General features: G+C 44.3%; 1 protein-coding gene across 2 annotated transcripts in view; it reads left to right on the forward strand.

The window, feature by feature from the left end:
* Nucleotides 1-12,205, forward strand: part of COL15A1 (collagen type XV alpha 1 chain) — a 120,929-nt gene extending 108,724 nt beyond the window's left edge. For both annotated transcript variants that reach the window (XM_003940079.4, XM_074395094.1), the window contains 7 exons: nucleotides 1,412-1,476; nucleotides 3,490-3,618; nucleotides 3,765-3,824; nucleotides 4,560-4,619; nucleotides 8,682-8,867; nucleotides 10,024-10,139; nucleotides 11,131-12,205. In XM_003940079.4, coding sequence (XP_003940128.1) covers nucleotides 1,412-1,476; nucleotides 3,490-3,618; nucleotides 3,765-3,824; nucleotides 4,560-4,619; nucleotides 8,682-8,867; nucleotides 10,024-10,139; nucleotides 11,131-11,344 — 830 coding nt within the window. In that variant the 3' untranslated portion in view covers nucleotides 11,345-12,205. The remainder of the gene's footprint in view (nucleotides 1-1,411; nucleotides 1,477-3,489; nucleotides 3,619-3,764; nucleotides 3,825-4,559; nucleotides 4,620-8,681; nucleotides 8,868-10,023; nucleotides 10,140-11,130) is intronic.
* Nucleotides 12,206-21,062: the final 8,857 nt, after the last annotated feature.

The following is a 21,062-nucleotide window of genomic DNA, read 5'->3' on the forward strand; positions in this document are numbered from 1 at the left end:
CAGGAGGGGGTGGCATCTTACAGGGTGAGTGCAAGGTGCAGGAAATCTGTCATCCACAGCAACACTACATTAGGGGTCCCAGGATGCCTTGCTGCATTGAGCAAGTATTGCTTCTCCCAGAATGTGTAACAATTCTAGTTTACAAAACACTTTCGTGGTTATTATCCCATGTAATCCTCACAGCAACCCTGGGAGGAAAATGAAACAGATATTATTAGAGAATTCATCTCATAGATGGCGACACTGAAGCTCACAGAGGTGAAGAGACTTACTCAAGGTCACAAATGCTATTAGGAGGCATGGCTGGGATCCAAATCCAAGTCCGCTGGCCCTCTATCCACTAGATGGTTGCCACCTATGTGTGGATGTTCAGGTCCTATGTTGGAACTGAACACTTGCTTGCAATGACCTGAAGAACTGTATAATTTTACTGGGACTTATAAAAACATCCTTAACACTCCCAAGAGCTTGGCAGATTTGGAGGCGTTGTCAGGGGTAGGGTGAGCAGAGGATGAGAGAGATGGAAGAAGAGCAAATGGAATAGTTATAATAATACTACTTTATGTTTGCCTAAAGTAAGGGCTTTTCAGCTAAAGAATCATAGAGTCCTAGAGAGTTCAAGGATGTATCTCTAGGATTTGTCATCTCCGTAATATATTTTATAGGACTGTGTATGTGTGCATTTTTCTGGGAAAGAGGGCAGTAGCCTTGATCTGATTTTTAAGAGCACTGTGACTCTTCAAAAGCTAAGAGCCCTGGTCGAATGAATGCTGTACATGTACGATTTGCAAAGCACTCAGTTCTCACCACAGCCTAGGGAAGAAGAACTGCCTGTTTTACATTTTGCAGATGAGGAAACAGCTTCAGAGAGCTTGCTGTTTCCTTAAGATCACAGTTAGGAATGGACCAACTAAGGACTTGAGTCCGTGACTCAGGCCCCAAGCCAGGGCTGCTGTCACCGCACCACCCTGGCCTCCTCCCACTCCCTAGAGCCTTCTCTTCCTCTTTCTGAGCCTGCTTCCTCTGTTCAGTGTCACATGCTTGTCTCTTGGGTGAAATAAGTTATATGTGTCAGGATATTTTTGAATGCAAGTGACAAAATACTCAAATTAAACTGGCTTTTATAAAACAACCACAAAAGGAATTGATTCACTTATGAAACACATAAAAAAAAGCTCTAGCCACGACTTCATCCAGGGTAACCATCAAGAATCCCATCTCTTCCCTGAACCAGTCAGTGTGGCCTAAGCCACATGCTGAAGGCAGAGCATCCAAGACACAGGTGGAAGTTGGGATGCTTTGTGACACTATGAATGGGGTTGAAAACACTTCTCCCCAGGGATCGGCTGATACCTGAGATGTTTTTCAGAGTCTGGTTTTCGTGTAACTTCTCCTTTCTGTTTTGTCTTAGCTGTGGCCCTTCCAGGTCCCCCTGGCCCTCCAGGACAGCCAGGCCTTCCTGGATCCAGAAACTTGGTCAGTATTATTATCAGTGTGTAGTCATTATTCCATTTAGGATGGATTTACTCTGGCTACAGTGTCGTGGGTGTGACATCCCTTGGGAATCAGGCCTCCATGACAGTAGATTTGGTCCAATTCCATAAACAATAGAAGGGATTTATTTTCTATTTGGATGCCTCATTAAGTAAAAAGACATGAAAAGCAAAATCATTTATATTTAAGTTCCACCATTTGAATCCTTAATTGACTAAGTTATGGCAAAAACCAGTCATATTACTTTGTATGTGTGTGGGGGGGTGAGGGGTGGACAGGATCTCTCTCTGTCACCCAAACTGGAGTGCAGTGGTGAGATCACAGCCCACTGCCACCTCAACCTCCCTGGGCTCAGGTAATCCTCTCACCTCAGCTTCCAAGTAGCTGTTACTACAGGTGCACACTACCACACCAGGCTAATTTATATATATATATACGTACATACATATATATATATATGTATATTTTGTAGAGACAGGGTTTTTGTCACTTTGCCCAGGCGGGTCTCAAACTCCTGGGCTCAAGTGATTCTCCCACCTTGGCCTCCCAAAGTGCTGGGATTACAAACACGAGCCACAGCGCCTGGCCACCAATCATAGTATTTCAAAAAATACAAACCTGGCCAGATGTGGTGGCTCATGCCTGTAATGCCAGCACTTTGTAATCCCAGTTGAGACAGGAAGATCACTTGAGTCTAGGAGTTTAAGACCAGCCTGGGCAACATAGCAAGAACCTGTCTCTACAGAAAAATTTTTAAATTACCCCTAGGTGTGGTGGCATGTACCTGTAGTCCAAGCTACTTGAGAGGCTAAGGTGGGTGGATCACTTGAGTCTGGGAAGTCAAGGCTGCAGTAAACCAAGACTGTGCCACTGCACTCCAGCCTGGGTGAAAAAGCAAGACCCCATCTCTAGAAAAAAAAAGAAGAAGAAAAAAAAAACAAAACAACAAAAGCCCAAGAGCATAAACAATATCACAACATGTCCTTGTGCTGCTCAGATTTACTTGGGCAATTCAGCCTTCTCCATTCTGCAAAGGACATCTCTGGCGTATTCGTTGCCTGCCCTGCAGTTCATTGGAATAAGATACAGCACCCCAAGATTATTGTAATGCATGGAAAAATGGACAAATACTTCACAAGAATGTCAGGCGTCCTAAGAATGCTCTTTGATCTTTGCAGGATGTTAGTTGTGAAATTTGGCTGCCAAAAGAAAGGACTGTCATACATAAGATGCGATTTTGATATTTGCTTCCCTTGTCATTTTGGTGCACAAAACTTATTATCTTCAAGGCTAGGTGAAAATGAATTTTTTATGGCCTTTCTCAGTAACAATGAAAAACAAAAACTCTCTTGGCTTTTGCGATTTGATGTATTCAATAGGTATTTGTAGCTTCGATATGTGCTTCTAGGTATGACAAATGGCTGTCTAATCCTTGGCATTTTGCTAGGCGAGGAATTGCAGGCCTCCATTTTCTATCATACGTTTAATGTAACTACCAAGCTAGACAAAAAAAGATTTAAGACCTTAAGTGTAGTTGCTCACTTGCTTGCCTTTGTTATTCCAAATGAAAAATTCGAAACTCTTCAAGGACCAGCATCAAGTAACACCATTTAACCATGTTAGTGCCACCAAGCAGCTTAAAGAAATAGAAGTGGCAAAACTTACCAGTGCTTTTGCTAATACCCAAACCAACACGAAGATAACTCCACTGACAATTTTTAAATGCCTTTATACTCACAGAATATTGTCTTTTTTGTTTAAATTCATTTATTATAGTTTAGATTTGTGTTTCAAAGTATACATGTTTTTGTTTTATCAAGAAGAATGCCCTTTAGTTATGAATGAAGGTATATATCTCTATCTGGCACATTAATAAGCCTTTTTATTGAATATTGGGAGTCAGCTCCTAGTTGACTTTACAGAGAGGCCAGGCTATCAGATGGTGCCATTGCTCTAATGATAATGGCAGTGTTTGAAATTTAAATGATCTGACAGGTCACAGCATTCAGCAACATGGATGACATGCTGCAGACAGCACATTTGGTTATAGAGGGAACATTCGTCTACCTGAGGGACAGTACTGAGTTTTTCATTCGTGTTAGAGATGGCTGGAAAAAATTACAGGTAATTTCCAAACTTCCTTTAACACACTGCCTTCAAATACCCTCTAAAAATAATAATATGCTCCCATAAATGCCATTTTTTTTTCTGTTTTGAATAGGGAAAAGTTGTAGTCAAGGTTTCATTTCAATGTACTGTTTTTCTTAAAGCTAGGAGAACTGATCCCCATTCCTGCCGACAGCCTTCCACCCCCTGCACTTTCCAGCAACGTGAGTAGTTACCTCATGCATTCATTTGTCAGCATTTCCTGAGTCCCCCATGGTATCTAGCAAGCCCCTCCAAACTCTGGACAGCGAGCTGTGCATGGTTTACTATCTGGTGAAATCCTAGAAACTGATGGACGCTCACAGAGGTTCCTGTAATAGAGTGGAGGAACAACTAGATCCAGAGCTGCAGACCTGCTGTTCCTATGTAGTAGCCGCATCCTCTTGGGCAGGGCTTTCCCTCTCTTGGCCTCAGTTTGTTCATCTGTGGAATCATTGGTTGGTATAAGCAATCTAGAAGATTCCTGTAATTTTTGGCACCGTCTGCCTTATAAGAACCTGGGCAACTGGTGTTGTCCGTCTTCTAGCCCTAGAGCAATGCTTTGAGGTGGGTACTGTCATCCCCGTTTTGCCGATGGTGAAACCGAGGCTTCGAAGAGGTAGCTTTCTCTGCAAAGTGAAAGCACTGGTGATTAAACATGGGTTTATCAAAAAGAATGCCCTTCCTTGATTCAGTGCTCTTTTAAAAGTCTTGAGAACATCTTCTCCCTTTCTGAAGATGAATTCTTCAGCAGGTCATGAAACTCTTCACAGTTAAGAGTCACAGTTAGAGACAATGGCAAACAATTGCATCAAACTAAAGCATCTTCTCTAGAAATGTTCCACTTGCACCTCAGTGCACTCCGAAGAACAGATTGAATGCATATTCAGAACTGTTTCTTTTCCTCCTTTACATAACAGCCGCATCAGCCTCTGCCTCCACTGAACCCTATTTCAAGTGCCAATTATGAGAGGCCTGCTGTAAGTACAATTTATACATTTAATCTGCAAATACTGAGTGTGTATCTACTGTGCGCGGGGCCTCATGCTTAGTACACAGTTTCTACCATCATGATGCTTATAGACTAGTGGGGGAGGCAAACAAAAAATAGAGAACTACAATACAGGGTGGTAAGTTGTCTGGGTGAGCCGAGCACAGGGCGCTTGGGGGTATGAGGAAGGTCAGAGAAGTCTACCTGGAGAAGGTGACCTCCAAACTAAGACCCAAAGGACAGCCGAGTTCAAGGGTGAGTCAGGTAGAAGAAAGAGGAAGAGGGAAGATGGACAAGAGGGAGGCAAGGGCACGGGCTGTGCATTCCTGTAATTGCTAGAATTTCAGTCTAGACAAAGAGTAGAGTTCAAAGCAGAGAGGGAAGACGTTTAGTCTGTGGAAGTCAGCAAAAGCAAGGACTAGGCCTCAAGGGCTTGCAAACCAAGCCAAAGAGTTTGACCGTTTTCTGTGGGCAATGGGGAGCTACAGAAGGGTTGAAGGCAGGGAACAGGTATGATAAGACTGGTGTTTCAGAAATTACCTTGGTTACAGTGTGCAGATTAATCAGAAGGGACAGGAGCAGGGGTCCAAAGGCCAGTTAGGTGGCTTCTGCGTTATCTGAACGAGAATCACAGCAGAGAGTACATAGACTAGCAGGCAACGGGAGAGACATGAAAGAATCAAGAGTGACTACTTGAGTCATTGGTTGAAAATGGTGCAGTAAGGATGAGAGAGGTCAGGAATGAGGCCCACATGCTTGGATGATTGAGTGGTGACAGTTTCCTTTCCAGGGATTGTTTCATCGCTAGGATTAGAAACTCTCTCTCTATTCCTTTGCTAGGTTAAGTAAAGATCTTATTTAAACCATCATAGAAACCTCATGGAACTCCATCACAGGAAAAATAGCCAGGCCTGGGACTCTTGTCTCTCTTAGTCTGCTTTGCAGTCTCCACAGATAACCTTCTGAAAGAGTCTTTCTTCCTTCCTGCCTCACCCCAACACACATACATAGGTGACACGAGCTTGCACACAGCTTTGGGTCACCCTGGCACCGATTCTTGATGCAATTCTGTGTGATCTTACAGCTGCCGCGTCCAGTACTAGGGACTCAGTTCAGAGTCTCGGGAGAGATATTCTGTATGGTCAGTCTTGGGTCAATTGCCCACTCCCAGACCAATCGAGAGTAGCCAGGTGAATGAGGTTGAAGGCCTAAGGACACTCCTTGTAGCAAGGATTGTGGGGGCATTTTCTAAAAACAGATGTGAGCATTTCCGGCTGTGCTGCCATTGACCAAGGAGGAACTCATTTGGAGCATGGTGAGTCCGAGGTGCCTGGATAGGATCTGAAGGTCTGAAGCCCCACAGTGGGATCTGGGCTGGAGACGAGCCATGCAATTATTACGGGGCTGGTTGGATTCCTGAAAGAGAATCTGTACAGTCAGAAGGGAATAGACAACGAGGAGCAAAACTGAAAAGGAACTGATGAGAGAAATATGAGAAGGGGCCGGGTGCGGTGGCTCAAGCTTGTAATCTCAGCACTTTGGGAGGCCGAGGTGGGTGGATCACGAGGTTGAGAGATCGAGACCATCCTGGTCAACATGGTGAAACCCCGTCTCTACTAAAAATACAAAAAATTAGCTGGGCATGGTGGCGTGTGCCTGTAATCCCAGCTACTCAGGAGGCTGAGGCAGGAGAATTGCTTGAACCCAGGAGGCGGAGGTTGCGGTGAGCCGAGATCGCGCCATTGCACTCCAGCCTGGGTAACAAGAGCGAAACTCCGTCTCAAAAAAAAAAAAAAAAAAAAAGAAATATGAGAAGGAAACTGAGAAGCCACCGCCAGATAGGAAGAAGCCAGCCAAGCAAGGTGGTAGCCAACAGTGTCAAAGGCTGCCAGGAAATCCTTAAGAAGAACCAAAAGATATCCTTCAAATTTAGAATCTAGAGCAAAGCATTTAGTAGCCAAAAAGATTCTTGTTGGTTGAGGAGTCAATGGGAAGTGAGAAAGAGAGATGTGAGTATCAGTAACCCTTCAAAAAGCCCCAAAGTTAGGACTGCAGCTAAAGGATTTTTTAAAATATTATTTTATAAATTCAGAATGAATACATATTCCTTGCAGAAAATGCATATTCCTTGCATGAAAAGAATGGAGAAGAAAATAGTAACACACCTACAATTTTATCAAAACTACAACCATCCCCAAAATAACAATGCCAACATCTCGAGTGTTGTAACATTATTGTCTTCATAAAAGGACAATATAAAAGTGTTGTCTTTTTATAAAAATGTTCCAGTAGTTAAAGAAATACAAACACGAGGACACAAAACCTCCCAATCTCATCATTCAGAAACAACCATAATTTCAGACATTTCTCTGTGTCTTTCTAAAGGAGAGTAGCCTTGGTGGGATTAGAGGTGTGGCCGGGAACCCCTGCAGTTGCCTCCTACCTGTGTCTTTCTTGGGTGGCCCCTGGCATTGGGGAAGCCTCCTTCCTTCAAGGCCTCTTGTGTTGCACTCTGATGTAGCCCCGGAGTGCACTGGTTGGAGGGTGATGAGACCACAGGGCTTCTTCCCTCAGGCACCAGAGTCTCCAGATGCATGAGGAGGAAGACGGGGGTGGGGGCAGTATAGTCAGATGGCTGGCAAGGACATCAAAGGGTCAGGGTATGTATGTGGAGGTGGAAGTCTGGTGGCCTGCCTGTGATTGTGGTGGGTGGGCAGCATGCTAAATCTCTCTCTTATCCTAATGGCTGGAAATGTAGAGCATAAAATGCTAGCCACTGTTGAGGCCTGCTGAGGAAGCCTTGGCTCAGTGCAGGGCAGGAAGGAGATGGGAATGGGGCATCATACTGCTTGACCTGGACCTCAGTCTAGCATGGTGGTCAAGACAGAACCGGGTGAATAAAAAGAGAGAGAGACTGGAGCAGGCAGCAGCCTTGGGGTCCATTCTCTGCCGGAAGGAAAGGCGTGGTGAATGGAGAAAAATATCCACAGAAGTGCAAGGGCTGCTTGGGGCAGTCTGGACACTCACTCTAGCTCATGGCTAGTTGTGGCCAACTGGCGGGAAGCTGGAAAAGCAGAAAACCACCATGGCAATCCTTGTCACCTCGATACATAGAGGCTTTGTTCAGGTGTGAGAGGCAAGGTAGAAAATGGAGAGCCATACTGGCCGCCTCCTGCCCCACCATGCCTCATTTCATGTTCTTTGGCTTAAGACATTTAGGAGTATTTTCCTTTTTGATAACTTGGATCCGGGTCCTGTACCAGCCTCCCAGCTCTTAAGTCAATGAGGTAAAAGTTACCCCTGTGATGGGAGTGATGGGAGACAGGGAGATGAGCATTCCTGGATTATGGAATGCATTCCAGAGAGAGTGGCAGAAAAGCTGAGAGAGAGGGCAGTTGTGGAAGGCTGGGTTTGGGGAGCGAACATGTGGGAGAAATAGACTATGGACTGGTTTTTATTTGGGCTGCTGACCAAGATAGCAGGGATGTGAGGCTAGAATTACCATCAGAACCCTAATTTCCAGAATGGTCTGTCTCAGCAGTCTTAGTCATAGGTGCCATGGCCTTCTTTCCATGGCTTTCCCCCAGACCCCTCATGTGATCAGCCTCAGGCCTATCCAGGAGATGGAAGAAAGGGCAGCAGACAGACGGCTGGAAGAAGCTCTGGGATCCAGGGCCAAAGCCAGCTTAAAACCCCTGCAGAGACCCAGAGGTCTCAAACTTATGGCCTGAAGGTGGATTCAGATCCCTGAAGTGCTTTATTTGGTCCAAGCTATATTCTGTTGTATTTTTTTTACCTAAGGAAAGCATTCCTACCACTTAGAGCTGTTCAAGAGAGCTGAAACGGGCTGCTTGGGAAACCATAGTTCTCCTTCCCCGGAGATGGTCAGGCAGAGACTGTAATTCCAATGTCAGGGAGGGATTGACTAAGATGACCTCTAACGTGCCTTCCAGCCTAAGAAGTCTGTAATCTTTGCAGGAATGTGAGATGGTTCTGGGGGCTGGAGTTTGCCTTTGATTCTGACAGCTCTCTTTTGTCTCACATTTTTCAGCTACATTTGGCTGCTCTGAACATGCCCTTTTCTGGGGACATTCGAGCTGATTTTCAGTGCTTCAAGCAGGCCAGAGCTGCAGGACTGTTGTCCACCTACCGAGCATTCTTATCTTCTCATTTGCAAGATCTCTCCACCATTGTGAGGAAAGCAGAGAGATACAGCCTTCCCATAGTGAACCTCAAGGTAGAAACAAATATGGTTCCCACTGCCTTCTGCAGGCTTTGGTCTCCACAGGGCCTGGGGGCAGTTTTCATTCCTGACATCAATAGAAGACTGTGGACTTAAGCCAGCTCTCTCCCTGACTGGCTACGTCACTTTGGGCGGGTTCTTTGCCTTCCCTGAACCTCAGTTTCCTTTTTGCTTGTGTGACTCTTGGAGCACACAGAAGAGATAATGATAACTTCTTTCACTGATATAGTTTTCTTGTTTGTTTACAAAGCACCCCGTTATCTTAAGAGGTACTTTTAATAAACATGACAGTTAATCATTTTTAGTTTGTCAGATGAGAAAACTGAGGCTCAGAGGAAGAAAGCAGTTTGCTGAAAATCACTGCAAATTAGAATACTTTGTCCTGACTCCCGGTTTGGTGTTCTCTGAGCATTTAAACAGGTATTTCTCTGCCCCATTTGTTGGTAAGACAGGCCTTTGTAGGATCCCTCAGTTATTCCACAGAAATAGCAGACTCCTTCAAGGCTATGCAGAGAAAGCTCGTTGCCACTTACACACACCCTGGAGAGGCTCTGTGCCCTGATGACTGTTTGTTTCTTAAAGGTACTTCAAGACCCTTTAGTCTCTGCAACCCCAGCACTCCAGTTTGAAACCTTGAGGCTAGGAAGTTCCATCCTAACCCCACACCCAGCACTTTCCATCTCCTGTCCCAGAAGTCTATTTCAGCACCTTCACCCACTGAAATTATTTTTATTCTTGGATCTCCCTACAGGGGACCAGGCCCTTTCAGGAAAAGGACTAAGAAGTTTGTCTCCCTTTCATCCACAGTGTAGACTGACACAAGGCCTGCCACATATTTGAAGCTTAGTACATATGCATAATATTTTCAAAATAACAATAATAAAGACATAAAACACATTTGTGATGGGAAGGAGGCTTGTACACACATACAGTAAGAGAAATTGCCTCAAGACATAAAGCAAAAGAGTTCGTGGACAGATTATAAAATCAAACCACAAACATTTCTTGAGTTTCCACTGTCTGTCCAGGCTCCAGGATTGGGGCTGGAGACTCTAGTGTGAGGTGGCATCTGGGACTTGAAGAATGAGTAAAAATCTAATTCATTTGGAGGCTGATGGTATGATTCTAATGTGGTCTTTTGTCTCTCTAGGGTCAAGTACTTTTTAATAATTGGGACTCAATTTTTTCTGGCCATGGAGGTCAGTTCAATACACATATTCCAATATACTCCTTTGATGGCCGAGACATAATGACAGATCCTTCTTGGTAAGTGAGGGTGTAAGTCCTGAGATATGGTGTGATAGACAGTTTTAGGGGGCATCCTAACAATGGGATCCCTTTATCAGCTGCTCCTCTAGGATATTGCCAACATAAAGTCACGGTGAGGCAACTGCGGGCCATGGAGAAAGCCTTGTTGTTGGGGTCAGAAGACCCAGGTTCAGTAACTCAATATGGAACCCTGGGCAAGACATTTTCATTCTCTGAGCCTCAGCTGCCTTACCTGTCAAATGGGCAAGATAACCATATCTATGTCATGGAATTTTTGTGAAAATAAAATGAATATATATGAAAACATATAGCATGCAGGAGACACATAATAAGTGGTAAGCAGCGTACCTCCCAGTGATCCTGTAACTAAACTGTGATTTGCACTCTAAATCTTGAAAATTATGTGTGTTTTTTAGAATAGAACAACTGGGCAAACCCTCAGGGCTTACTCTGTATCAGGCCTGAGGCCAGGCCTGGAAGGCACAGTAATAAACCTACACGCCACCTACCCTTACAGGGCTCACAGTCCATAGAGGAAATAGACCCACACTAACTATGACTCTAGACAGAATGTTGTAAATGGAGAAACAGGTACCATAGGATACACAGGAAATGTTTATTTTCATTCGTACTTAGGGGTGAGAATCAGAGATGGCTTCCTGCAAGAGGAAGTATTTATTGGCCTTTGAAAGGTGAGAAGGAGTCACTGGTCTAAAAATGAAAGAGAGGCTCTCCAGACTAGGGGACCCATGAGCAAAGGTTTAGATTCACAAAAGCAGAGGGTGTGATTTGAAAACAACTGCAAGCTGGGTATGGCTGGAACCTCGTGTGTTAAGAAAGCTCGGAAGAGCAGTGAGGATAGAGAGGTGACTTGACATCAGGGTTAAGGAGTTTAACTTGATTCACTAGACTTATGCCAATTTGCTTACCAAAAAATACCACAGAGAAGTGTCATTTTGAAAAATAACATGACAAAATTACTTTTTAGGCCCCAGAAGGTCATTTGGCATGGCTCCAGCCCCCACGGCGTTCGCCTTGTGGATAACTACTGTGAAGCGTGGCGAACCGCAGACACAGCGGTCACGGGACTTGCCTCCCCGTTGAGCACGGGGACGATTCTGGACCAGAAAACATACAGCTGTGCTAATCGGCTAATTGTCCTGTGTATCGAAAACAGTTTCATGACAGACGCTAGGAAGTAACAGCCTTCCAACGATTCTTAAAGAGTTTTCCATTTTTTCTTATGTGAAGAGTTGACACTGAAATCTAAAATGTTTAATTGTTGTAAATATTACAGTTTTTTTTTTTTTTTAACTACACATTCGTTACAGCAGCAACCAAAGAAAACATACCTCAATATCAATACACTCAAACTGAAGACACAGGACTCAGATCAAAGACAAAATCTGATCCATATATTGGTGCTAGATCCTGCGGGAAAACGCATCCCAGCACAGGTTAAGAGCAAGTTGAAAACAAAGGCCATGGTATTCTGCCACTGCATCCTTGAGACAGTTATATCCTCCTTTCAGCCATTGTTGTTGAGTGTTAAGATGTCCTTCATGTTTTCTTACAAAGTCAGTGTTTAGAAACGTTACCCTTTCTAACTTATGTGCAGACCAAATGCTTTTCTCTTTCACATGCTATTCGTACACAGAATCAGACCTGCTCAAATGATCCTATTTGTATTTTCTGATACTATCGGACTTTAATTTTTTTCCTGAAATATTATTGCCATCATGCTTTAGGAATTTTATATTTTTACACAATCATATTTTAGTATGGCATCTGTTTATGTAACTCTGACTTGCTGGAAAAGTTAAAACTCCAAATTATCTGCAGCTAGAAAACAAATAGCACATAATTACTACCTTCCCCGGTGGCTCTCCTCCCCAGCCCCCACCCCACAATTTTATGACTTCCATTTGGCAACTTTTGAATTATAACTTCGACTGAAAGAAACAGGTTCACGGAGATGAATTTTCTGAGAAACATATCTCTACATGTTATATACTTGGATTTTTTTTCCGTGTAAGTGAACATAAAAACATCTTTTCTGGGCACTTTTTTCTGTTTGACTTTTTCCCACTTGTTCCTTTATTCTCCATCGCTGACGTGGAAGGAGATGGGGCAGGTTTGCTAATCCTGGCCACGTGTGCTGCCCCTCAGGTGATGATCAGAGAACTGAAAAGTTTTCCCGTCATGTTCGTCTGCCCTGGCTCTCGTCTCCCTCGTAGTGGGGGCAGTGTAGGGTGTGTAGGGCCCCAGAGTGGGAAACAGGATGAGCTGTGATTCTGCCGGTGTCTCAGGTCATGACTTTGGGCAAGTCCGCCTCTGTCTCTCAAGGTGGTTGGGATAAGACAGGCCTGGGGTTTCCAGTCATTAAACATCAGACTTCTGATACATCCCATTTCATTTTCATAGTAACCCTGCAAAGTAGTTTTTTAATCTCTACTTTGCAATGAAAAAAAAAAAGGTCATATCTCAGGGAGTTACTTGTTCCAGGTCATACACTGGTGAGTGGCAGGGCTGGTTTCAGACTCGGGGTCTGTCTTGTGTCGGGGCTGTGATCTTCCCAAGGAACCCCTATGCAGTACTGTTTCTCTGCTCCCTCCCTGCTGCGAGCATGTGATTCTTGGTTTGACCCCCTAGGAGAAACAAAATCACCAGGCAAGAATTATGCTGGGATATTTCCTCCCATTCAGCTGGGCTGGCCTAGAAGCTCAGCAAAGTGAATCCGCCCTCAGAGTCCTTGAAGTAGGAAGGAAATCAAAGAGGAAAAACAAAGAAAAAGCAAGCAGCCCAGAATCTCCATGTAGGGGCTTCATAAATACATGAGCGGTGAGGAGCTTCCTATTGAGTCACAGAATGCAGACAGTTTGGGCTGGAAAGCCCCAGAGGTGGCTTGTTGAGGACCAGCCCACCCGTTGAGTGATGAGGGCTGGGAGTGCTTGGCATGGGGGAGGCAGGCAGGGGTCTCCCAAGGCTGTGAAGCACAGACACTGTCCATTTCTGTCTCGCAGCCTGCCTGGCCCGGGGTTACAATAGAGACAAAGTGGGTTGGGGTTGGGGGAGGAGCCCAAAGGCAGGGAGACCTCATTTGCTAACCCTGGAGTGAGTGTTGAGGTTTATGCCTTTGCAGCTCAGGCCTCTCCATGCACCAGAGGAGGTATAACCAGCTGCCCCAGAAGGAGGCTGTGAGTCAGCCCCAGCCCCATTCAGACTCAGAAAATGACTGTCAAAATCCTGGGCCTGAATTCACTAAACATCGGTCCCTGCCCAGGCCTTCCCGTCCCATGTCAGAAGCTGCCAACCTGACATCCTCAAGGTCACTCAGGCAGGCCACGGAGGCTCCTCCTGAGGGGCAGGGCACCTTGGGAGTATTTAAAGGCTGTGTCATCCGAGTCCCACCCTGTCTTGGGAAAGCCTGAACCTCTGCAGCTGGCCAGGCCCTTCTGCCCATGGCCCGCCTGTCTGTGACATCCCCCAGCTCCCGAACCTGCCTGGCTTTTCTCACGCTTCCTCCTCTGAGCACCTGACATGTGTGGCCTCCGAGTCTTGTGACACAGTTGAAACACAATAGTGGAAAGGTCTCTAAGCCTTCACTCTACCCTGTTCCTGGGTGTCTCAAATGTGACTGAGGTCTGGGAAGGCGATTCACAGCCTCAGGCCTGATAAGGGAGGGAAGATTTGTCACAAGTAATTCATCTTTATCATGCTAGAGGTCTGTCAGAGACTTGCTGTGCATCCATACTGTGGACCCTCAGGATCTAAAGGCTGCAGCAGCTAAAGCCCCTACCCGGCAACAGAACTAGAGGAACAAAGGCTGCCAGCCTGTGTCAGGAACCAGGCTCCATAAGGAGGCAGACTCTGGAGGGTGCAAAGGAGCAGAGGGACTAAGCAGGTGTCGGGGAGGGACAGAGAGCATGAAGGAGAATCCCCCTGCCAACCTGAACATGGCCACATCGAGCAGCCTGAAGAAAAACCCAGAGAACAAGGAGAATGGGCCACAGGAGCCACCCGTGCATTTGCCGAATCCTCCTGGACTTGATGTGCCTCGCAAGGTGTCTATTGAACCTGTAAAGGGTGTCAGTCGGAGACAGTGTGGAATTCTGGAAATTGTCAGCAATCCAGTACCACTGAAAAGCAGTCAAGACACTTTGTATTAGTCCATAAAGGAAACACAACTCAAATTCACAAGGTGTGTGTGTGTGTGTGTGTGTGTGTGTGTGTGTGTGTGTTTAGAAATGTATTGGCTCACAAAACCAGGAAGGACGGGATACAGAGACTCAGGCAACATGGCATGACAATGTGATCACTCACTCTGTTCTCTGTGTGTGTGTGTGTTGGGGGAGCGGGGGGTTGTGTCTGTCTGTATGTCTTGCTTCTCTTTTTCTGTGAATATGGTTCTTTCCCTCCAACTGAGGACAAGATTCACGCGACAGAGACGTCTGCAGACAGCTCTAGGCTTATATGATTCCACCACCCCAGAGAGTGATTCCGGAGGAAAGAGGAGACTTCCTCTCCCTCTGGGATGATATGAATTCCTGGAAGGGACTCTGATTGGTTCCACTTGTGTTGCATGCCCATGACTGTGTGTGGCAGCCCCCACCCCAGAGATGAGTTGTGCAGGAGGCATAATTCCTCCACCCAAAATGCATGGGCGTTCGCAATGACTGAAAAGGAGGCATAGAAGGTTGAGAGAGCCAGCAAAATAGATCTACCACACACAGCAGCAGGGAAGATCAAGTGTGGGAGACATTGCAGTGGAATAATAGAGGTGAGATCGTGCTGGCCTTGAAATCCAGGATGAGACATTTAGACTTTATCCTGCAACTTATGTAGGACTAAGAAGAAAGCATTTAGGCAGATAGTGAGGGTACAGAAATCCTCACTAAGGTTTTCCTTTTAATGAAAAGCAGCCCCAAAATCATGTCCTCTTTTTTTTTCTTTAAAACAGAATCTCTCTATTGCCAGGCTGGAGTGCAGTGACGTGATCTCCATTTCCACTCACTGCAGCCTCCACCGCCTGGGTTCAAGCAATTCTTCTGCCTCAGCCTCCCGGGTAACTGGGCTACAGGCATGTGCCACCATGCCCACCTAATGTTTGTATTTTTAGTAGAGATGGGGTTTCACCGTATTGGCCAGGATGATCTTGATCTCCTGACCTCGTGATCCACCCGCCTCGGCCTCCCAAAGGACTGGGATACAGGCGTTGGCCACGGCACCCGATCAATCATGTTCTTTTCTAACAAAGAGCAGCCTGTAAAATCGAGCTGTAGACTTAGCTAGAAGCTTACACGGGTGAATGCTGGCAGTTGAGCCAATAGGAAAAGGCTACTTGGGACTAGGTATGATCAAAATGACAGCTCCATCTTCCCTTCTCTTTTACAGCCACATGTACAGTAAGGAGCAGACAAGATGGCACCCACCCAATGGAAAGCCCATTTGCATAAAGAGATTAGGATGGGGTGGCCAGCCTTCCCCACATGTTATGTAAACGTCACACCTGGTCAAACCAATCTGTGGGCCTGTTTAAGTCGGACAGCACCTCCTCAAGCCTGCCTATAAAATCTGCTGCAGTCAGCTGCAGGCCAGCTTTTCCCCCTCAGTCACCTGTCCCTCAAGAGAGAAAGCTGCTCACCTCTCACCTTCTGCCTATTAGACTTTCCTTTCCTTGACCTACCCACATGTGCCCCTGTCCTTAATCTTCTTGGTGTGAGACACAAACCCCGGATATTCACCCCAGACAATGATGCCACTTCACAACTGGCAGGGCACCTTGGGAATATTTAAATAAGGTAAGAGATGGTATCAGATCCATGTTTGAGATAGATCAAGCCAGTTTTTGTTTATTTGTTCACTCATTCAGAAATATTTCTTGAATAAAAAATATTTCTCAGGCAGACACGTGGACACTGGCAGTGGGAACTTGGAGGTCTATGGGCAGAGCACCCCAGAGGCTGCAGTATCAGGCCCAATCTAGCAGGAAGTCACTCAGGGTTTACTTCAAGATAACAGTTTGAGCTTACAATACCTTCCTCAAACCTTATTGAAATGATAAAAACAACAGAGAAAGAAAAAAAACAGCCTGTAACCCCACTGTTAAAAAAGGAAAAACTAACCGATCCAGCAGCAATCTTGCGGACTTTCTGTAAGATATGAACCCGCTATGATTGGCTATCCTATAACCACAGCAGCAAAGACAAGGCCTGTGTTCGAGTCCCTCCTGAGACTGATAGCCGCAGGAAAGTGCCAGCAGGGGCTGGAAACACAAATCAGCTGGGAAAAGGCTGGGGAGAAGCTCATAGAGACCAGTGCAGTTGCTGACAGTACCCAGACCTATCAGACCTTTTCAGTGTGGGCTTTCATATTTATGAATGTCAGTACAGAACAACAAGCACCAATTAGTCATCAGAGGAGATCTAGAAGCCCCCAAAAGGGAACCAACAGTCAGTCAGAGCCAATGGCTTCTATTTCAAAAGAAGGAATGATTATGGAAAACAGGAGATAACTTTTAAGGATTCAGATTTGTATTTTCATCCAACCCCACTGGAAACAAACAAGAAAACAAAGCAAATTGGTATTCTCAGTAAAATTTCAGAGAGTAAAAGAAGCATGAAACGAAAATACTGGGAGAATAAGAAACAGTCCTTAAAAATAAAGGAATGACTATATGCTCACCAAAATAAAATAGAACTACAGCATATATGCTATTGCAACCTGATTTAGTGAATTGTTAGATCAAATCAAAAGAATATAATCTACTCAAAGGACATAGACAAAAAGATAAATTCATGAGATAAAGATGAGGGAAGGAGGTCAACATAATGTTTCAATATTTATATAACAAGAGTCATAGAATAAAAGAGAATATTGGATAGAAGAGGAGTATCAATGAACAAAATAAGTTGGGCATGATAGCTCGAGCCTGTAGTCCCAGCCACTTGGGAGGCTGAGGCAGGAGGATCACTTAAGCCCTTAAGTTCAAGACGAGCGGGGCAACATAATGAGACACTAAATCTAAATCTAAATAAAGAAAGAAAGAAAAGAAAATTTCCTGAGCTAAAGAAGGAGCTTAGTCTATGGATTGAAATGATTCACTGAGTCCTGGACAGAATTGTTGCAAAATATCCACCTATGTAACATTTCTGGTAAAATATATGCATTTTACTAATAACAAAAATCCTATACACTCTACATAGAGAGCAATTCAAATTGGCTTTGGAGTTCTCATTTGAAATATGAAAAATTAGAGGACAATGGGGTAATGTGTAACTAATCCTGTGGATTAAGAATTAAAATTCCACAGCCAACCAAACTTTCATGTATGGGAATAAAGAGAGACACTTTCAGAAATGTCAAAAGTCAGAATTATAGCATCCAGGTACCTTTTCTGAAAAACAGACTTTGTGGAAGGATTATAACCAAATGGAAATTAACCAAGAATTAGTATCTCACAAAGCAGAGGACCTCATCTAGAAATCTGATGAGAAACAAAGTCAGGTAACTTGTGGTTATGTACAAATCTATTTTTTCCCGATGTGTAATATATATACCACATATGGGTTGAGATCGTTTTTACTTTAACAGTTATATATTTCAATAGCTATTAGAAAAATATAGATAGATACTAAATCTATAATTTCACATTTATTTGCATTTAAGTTTTAAAAAGTGGGTTGGTTGAAAGGAACGTATTAGGTAACTAATAGTATAAATGATACATCGTCAAGATGATAGACAACTGACTGAATTTTGGGAAATGATGGCTGAATAATTGTCAATAATATGGTTGTAAAATACATTTCAGACTTAACTGTGATGGTAAAACAGGTTTGTGTTTCTTCTAAAACTTGAATGACAGGGCTGATGCTCTAGGTATAAAATTAGCACAGAGTCATCTTCTTCTTTCTCAAATATTCTTCATAAATTCTCCCTTCAAATATTCTAGGGTTACTTCTATTTGCCCAGGAATTAGTTCAACTCATTGTTTATCTGTGGGTACCTTCTGGGAGAAGGGAATTCCGGGATGTCCCCTGTGGCCAGATTCACCTCCCTGGTGTCAACACTTCATTGACAGTAAATGCCCAGCTGGTGTTTTGGGGCACCCTGCTGAAGTCATGGTGACCTTGAAGAGATGTTCTGGTGGTCCTGTCACCCAAACCACGTCAGCTACCACTGAGAGAGTTCTCTGCCAATTGATGCCACAGTGCTTTCTTATAGTTCAAGAACGTTTGCCTCTTCTTACAGTGCTGTGCTTATTTAAGATGCCCACAGCAAAACTGCCTGGTCTCAAGTGTGACAGCTGTTAAATAGCACAGACTTTTCTGTTCATCTGCGCTCTGTAGTTTTCTGCCAGACATCTCTCCAAGCAGGAGAGAAGCCGACTTAGAAGTTCTACAATTAATCCTATTCTGTGTTCATTTCAAATATTTCCCAGGCAGTGGTAATGAGTGTTTTAGTGTCCCACAAAGCAGAGCCTGAGACAAGGACTTAGTTCAGGTGATCCCAGAATGAAGAGGCATGGAGATAGGGAGAGTAAAACAGAGATGGAGGAAAAATCCATCAGTGGACACACTGTGAGGTCACTGTTGTCAACAACAAGAGCTCCATCCCACCAGGACCTCTGAGAAGTATGCAGAAATGCCCCACAAGTGCCTACCCAATAGAGAGGAGGATGGAGCATTTGTTCATTGGCCACCATTGTGCATTGGTTGAGGGTTGCCCATAGGATATGAATTCCTCTGCACTTCTGAGCTGAGCCTGCCTGGAAATCTTCCTGGTATTAGGAGAAGGCCCTGGCACAGAATGGAGAAAGACAAGAGGTGTGAGTCTTGAGGTAGAGCACCAGCCTCAGGAGGTGAGTCAGACGATCTGTCACAGGTATGAATGAAATCAGAGATGGGCTAAATGGGTGTGAAACAGATGCAAGAGGCATCAACTACAATCCCACTTAGCAGTCCAGCCTTCCACTCCTCATCATCAGTTTCAGTCAAGGCCCCATCCTCCACATAGTTCTATATTGCTTTTTGGCTCCAGTTAGAGCAACCACAGTAGATACGACGTGTTTTAACATCTTTGATCCTTTGTCAGCAAGAGAAAAAGCAAAAATGAATTGGCCAAAGTGTATAAAACACAGTAAACCTGATAAATTTTAAAAAGGGATGTTTGGTTATTTGAAAACAAACAAAAAATAAGAAGACCTCTGGCAAGTCTGAGAAGCAGACTTCCGGCAAAAGAAAGAAAAGCACACATATACAAAACTGTAATGAAAAAGCTAGAAACGACTGACACAGAAGATGTTTTAAAAATTAAAAGATTCTCATATAATTTACTAATATGATTTTTAAAACATAGATATAATGGATAATCTGCTATGAAAATGTACTGACAAAAACTGATGCAAAAAATAAAGAAAATATCTGGATTGCTCACTAACTACAAACGAAAATTTAAGAGTATGGAAAATCTGCTTGCCTCCCCAAATTTTGCATTGTTAGATAGTTTCATAGGTGGGACAGGAACAGTTCCTCAAAGAAAAGAGAATACTGTAGAAGAAAGAAATAGTAACAGGAAAGTAAGTGATGCTCATTGCATTCCACCCTTTGAGTAAAACAGACAACGCCAGGTACACTCTTCCACATGTGCAATTCCAAGAAGGCAAACATAATGCAATGCATTCACCTCGTCCTTAAGGGTTGGCAACCAAAGCAACATCCAACTATCACATTGAGCTGCAGGCCAAGAGTGGCTGGGTGAATTACATTCCATTCAATCAGGCCCTGACGCTGGTCAATCAGTTAATAATGATGCAGTGAAGACATAGGAGTACAGAAAAAGACATGTGACTGTCCCCAACTCTCTTATATTCCAGTGGGAAGAAACGGATAGTAAACATGCAAACAAATAAACAGATAAAATGAATTCAGGAGCCAGGTGCGGTGGCTCACGCCTGTAATCCCAGCATTTTTGGAGGCCGATGTGGGCGGGTTATGAGGTCTGGAGTTCGAGACCAGCCTGACCAACATGGTGAAACCCTATCTCTAGTAAAAATACAAAAATTAGCTGGCATGGTGGCGTGCACCTGTAATCCCAGTTACTCGGGAAGCTGAGGCAGGAGAATCGCTTGAACCCGAGAGGCAGAGGTTGCAGTGAGCTGAGATCATGCCACCGCACTCCAGCCTGTGTGACAAAGAGAGACTCCGACTCAAAAAAAAAAAAAAAAAAAAAGAAAAAAAAAGATGAATTCAGGTACTGAAAACTGCCAAAAGAAGACAAAGGTATTGGGGCAGAATGTGATTGGGAGAGGGATGTGCTGCCTTCGCCCACGTGAAGAAGTCCTTCTAAAGAGATGACATTTGAGTTGAGATGTTTGTCATTGGCTTATTAAGATGTCTTGATTGAGGTATATATATGAAACCATTTGATTTCTTGCCATTTCTATCTCAACTATGCTATCCCTATAGTATAGTCTCTCAGAGCATAGACCTTTATAGACCTCTGGTGAAGTACATGAGTTAAGGTCCATCCAAAAGACAAACAGCAGTTTCAGGATTTGAAACAGGGCTAGGTGCAGTAGCTCACACCTGTAATACCAGCATTTTGGGGGGCTGAGGAAGGGATCGCTTGAAGCCAGGAGTTCAAGACCAGTCTGGGCAACATTGTGAGACCCACATCTCTACAAAAATTTTAAAAATTAACCAGGTGTGGAGGCATGCGCCTGTAGTCCCAGCTGTTCAGGAGGCTCGGGCAGGAGGATTGCTTGAGCACAGGAGCTTGAGGCTGCAATAAGCTCTGATGGTGCCACTGCACTCCAGCCTGGGTGACAGAACGAAACCCTGTATATAAGGGGAAAAAGAGTATTTGAAACAGAGATAATTTGATGCAGACAATTAGTTACATGGTTGACGGAAAAGG

The sequence above is a fragment of the Saimiri boliviensis genome, chromosome 2 (assembly GCF_048565385.1).
Source record: "Saimiri boliviensis isolate mSaiBol1 chromosome 2, mSaiBol1.pri, whole genome shotgun sequence".
NCBI classification, from domain to species: Eukaryota; Metazoa; Chordata; class Mammalia; order Primates; family Cebidae; genus Saimiri; species Saimiri boliviensis.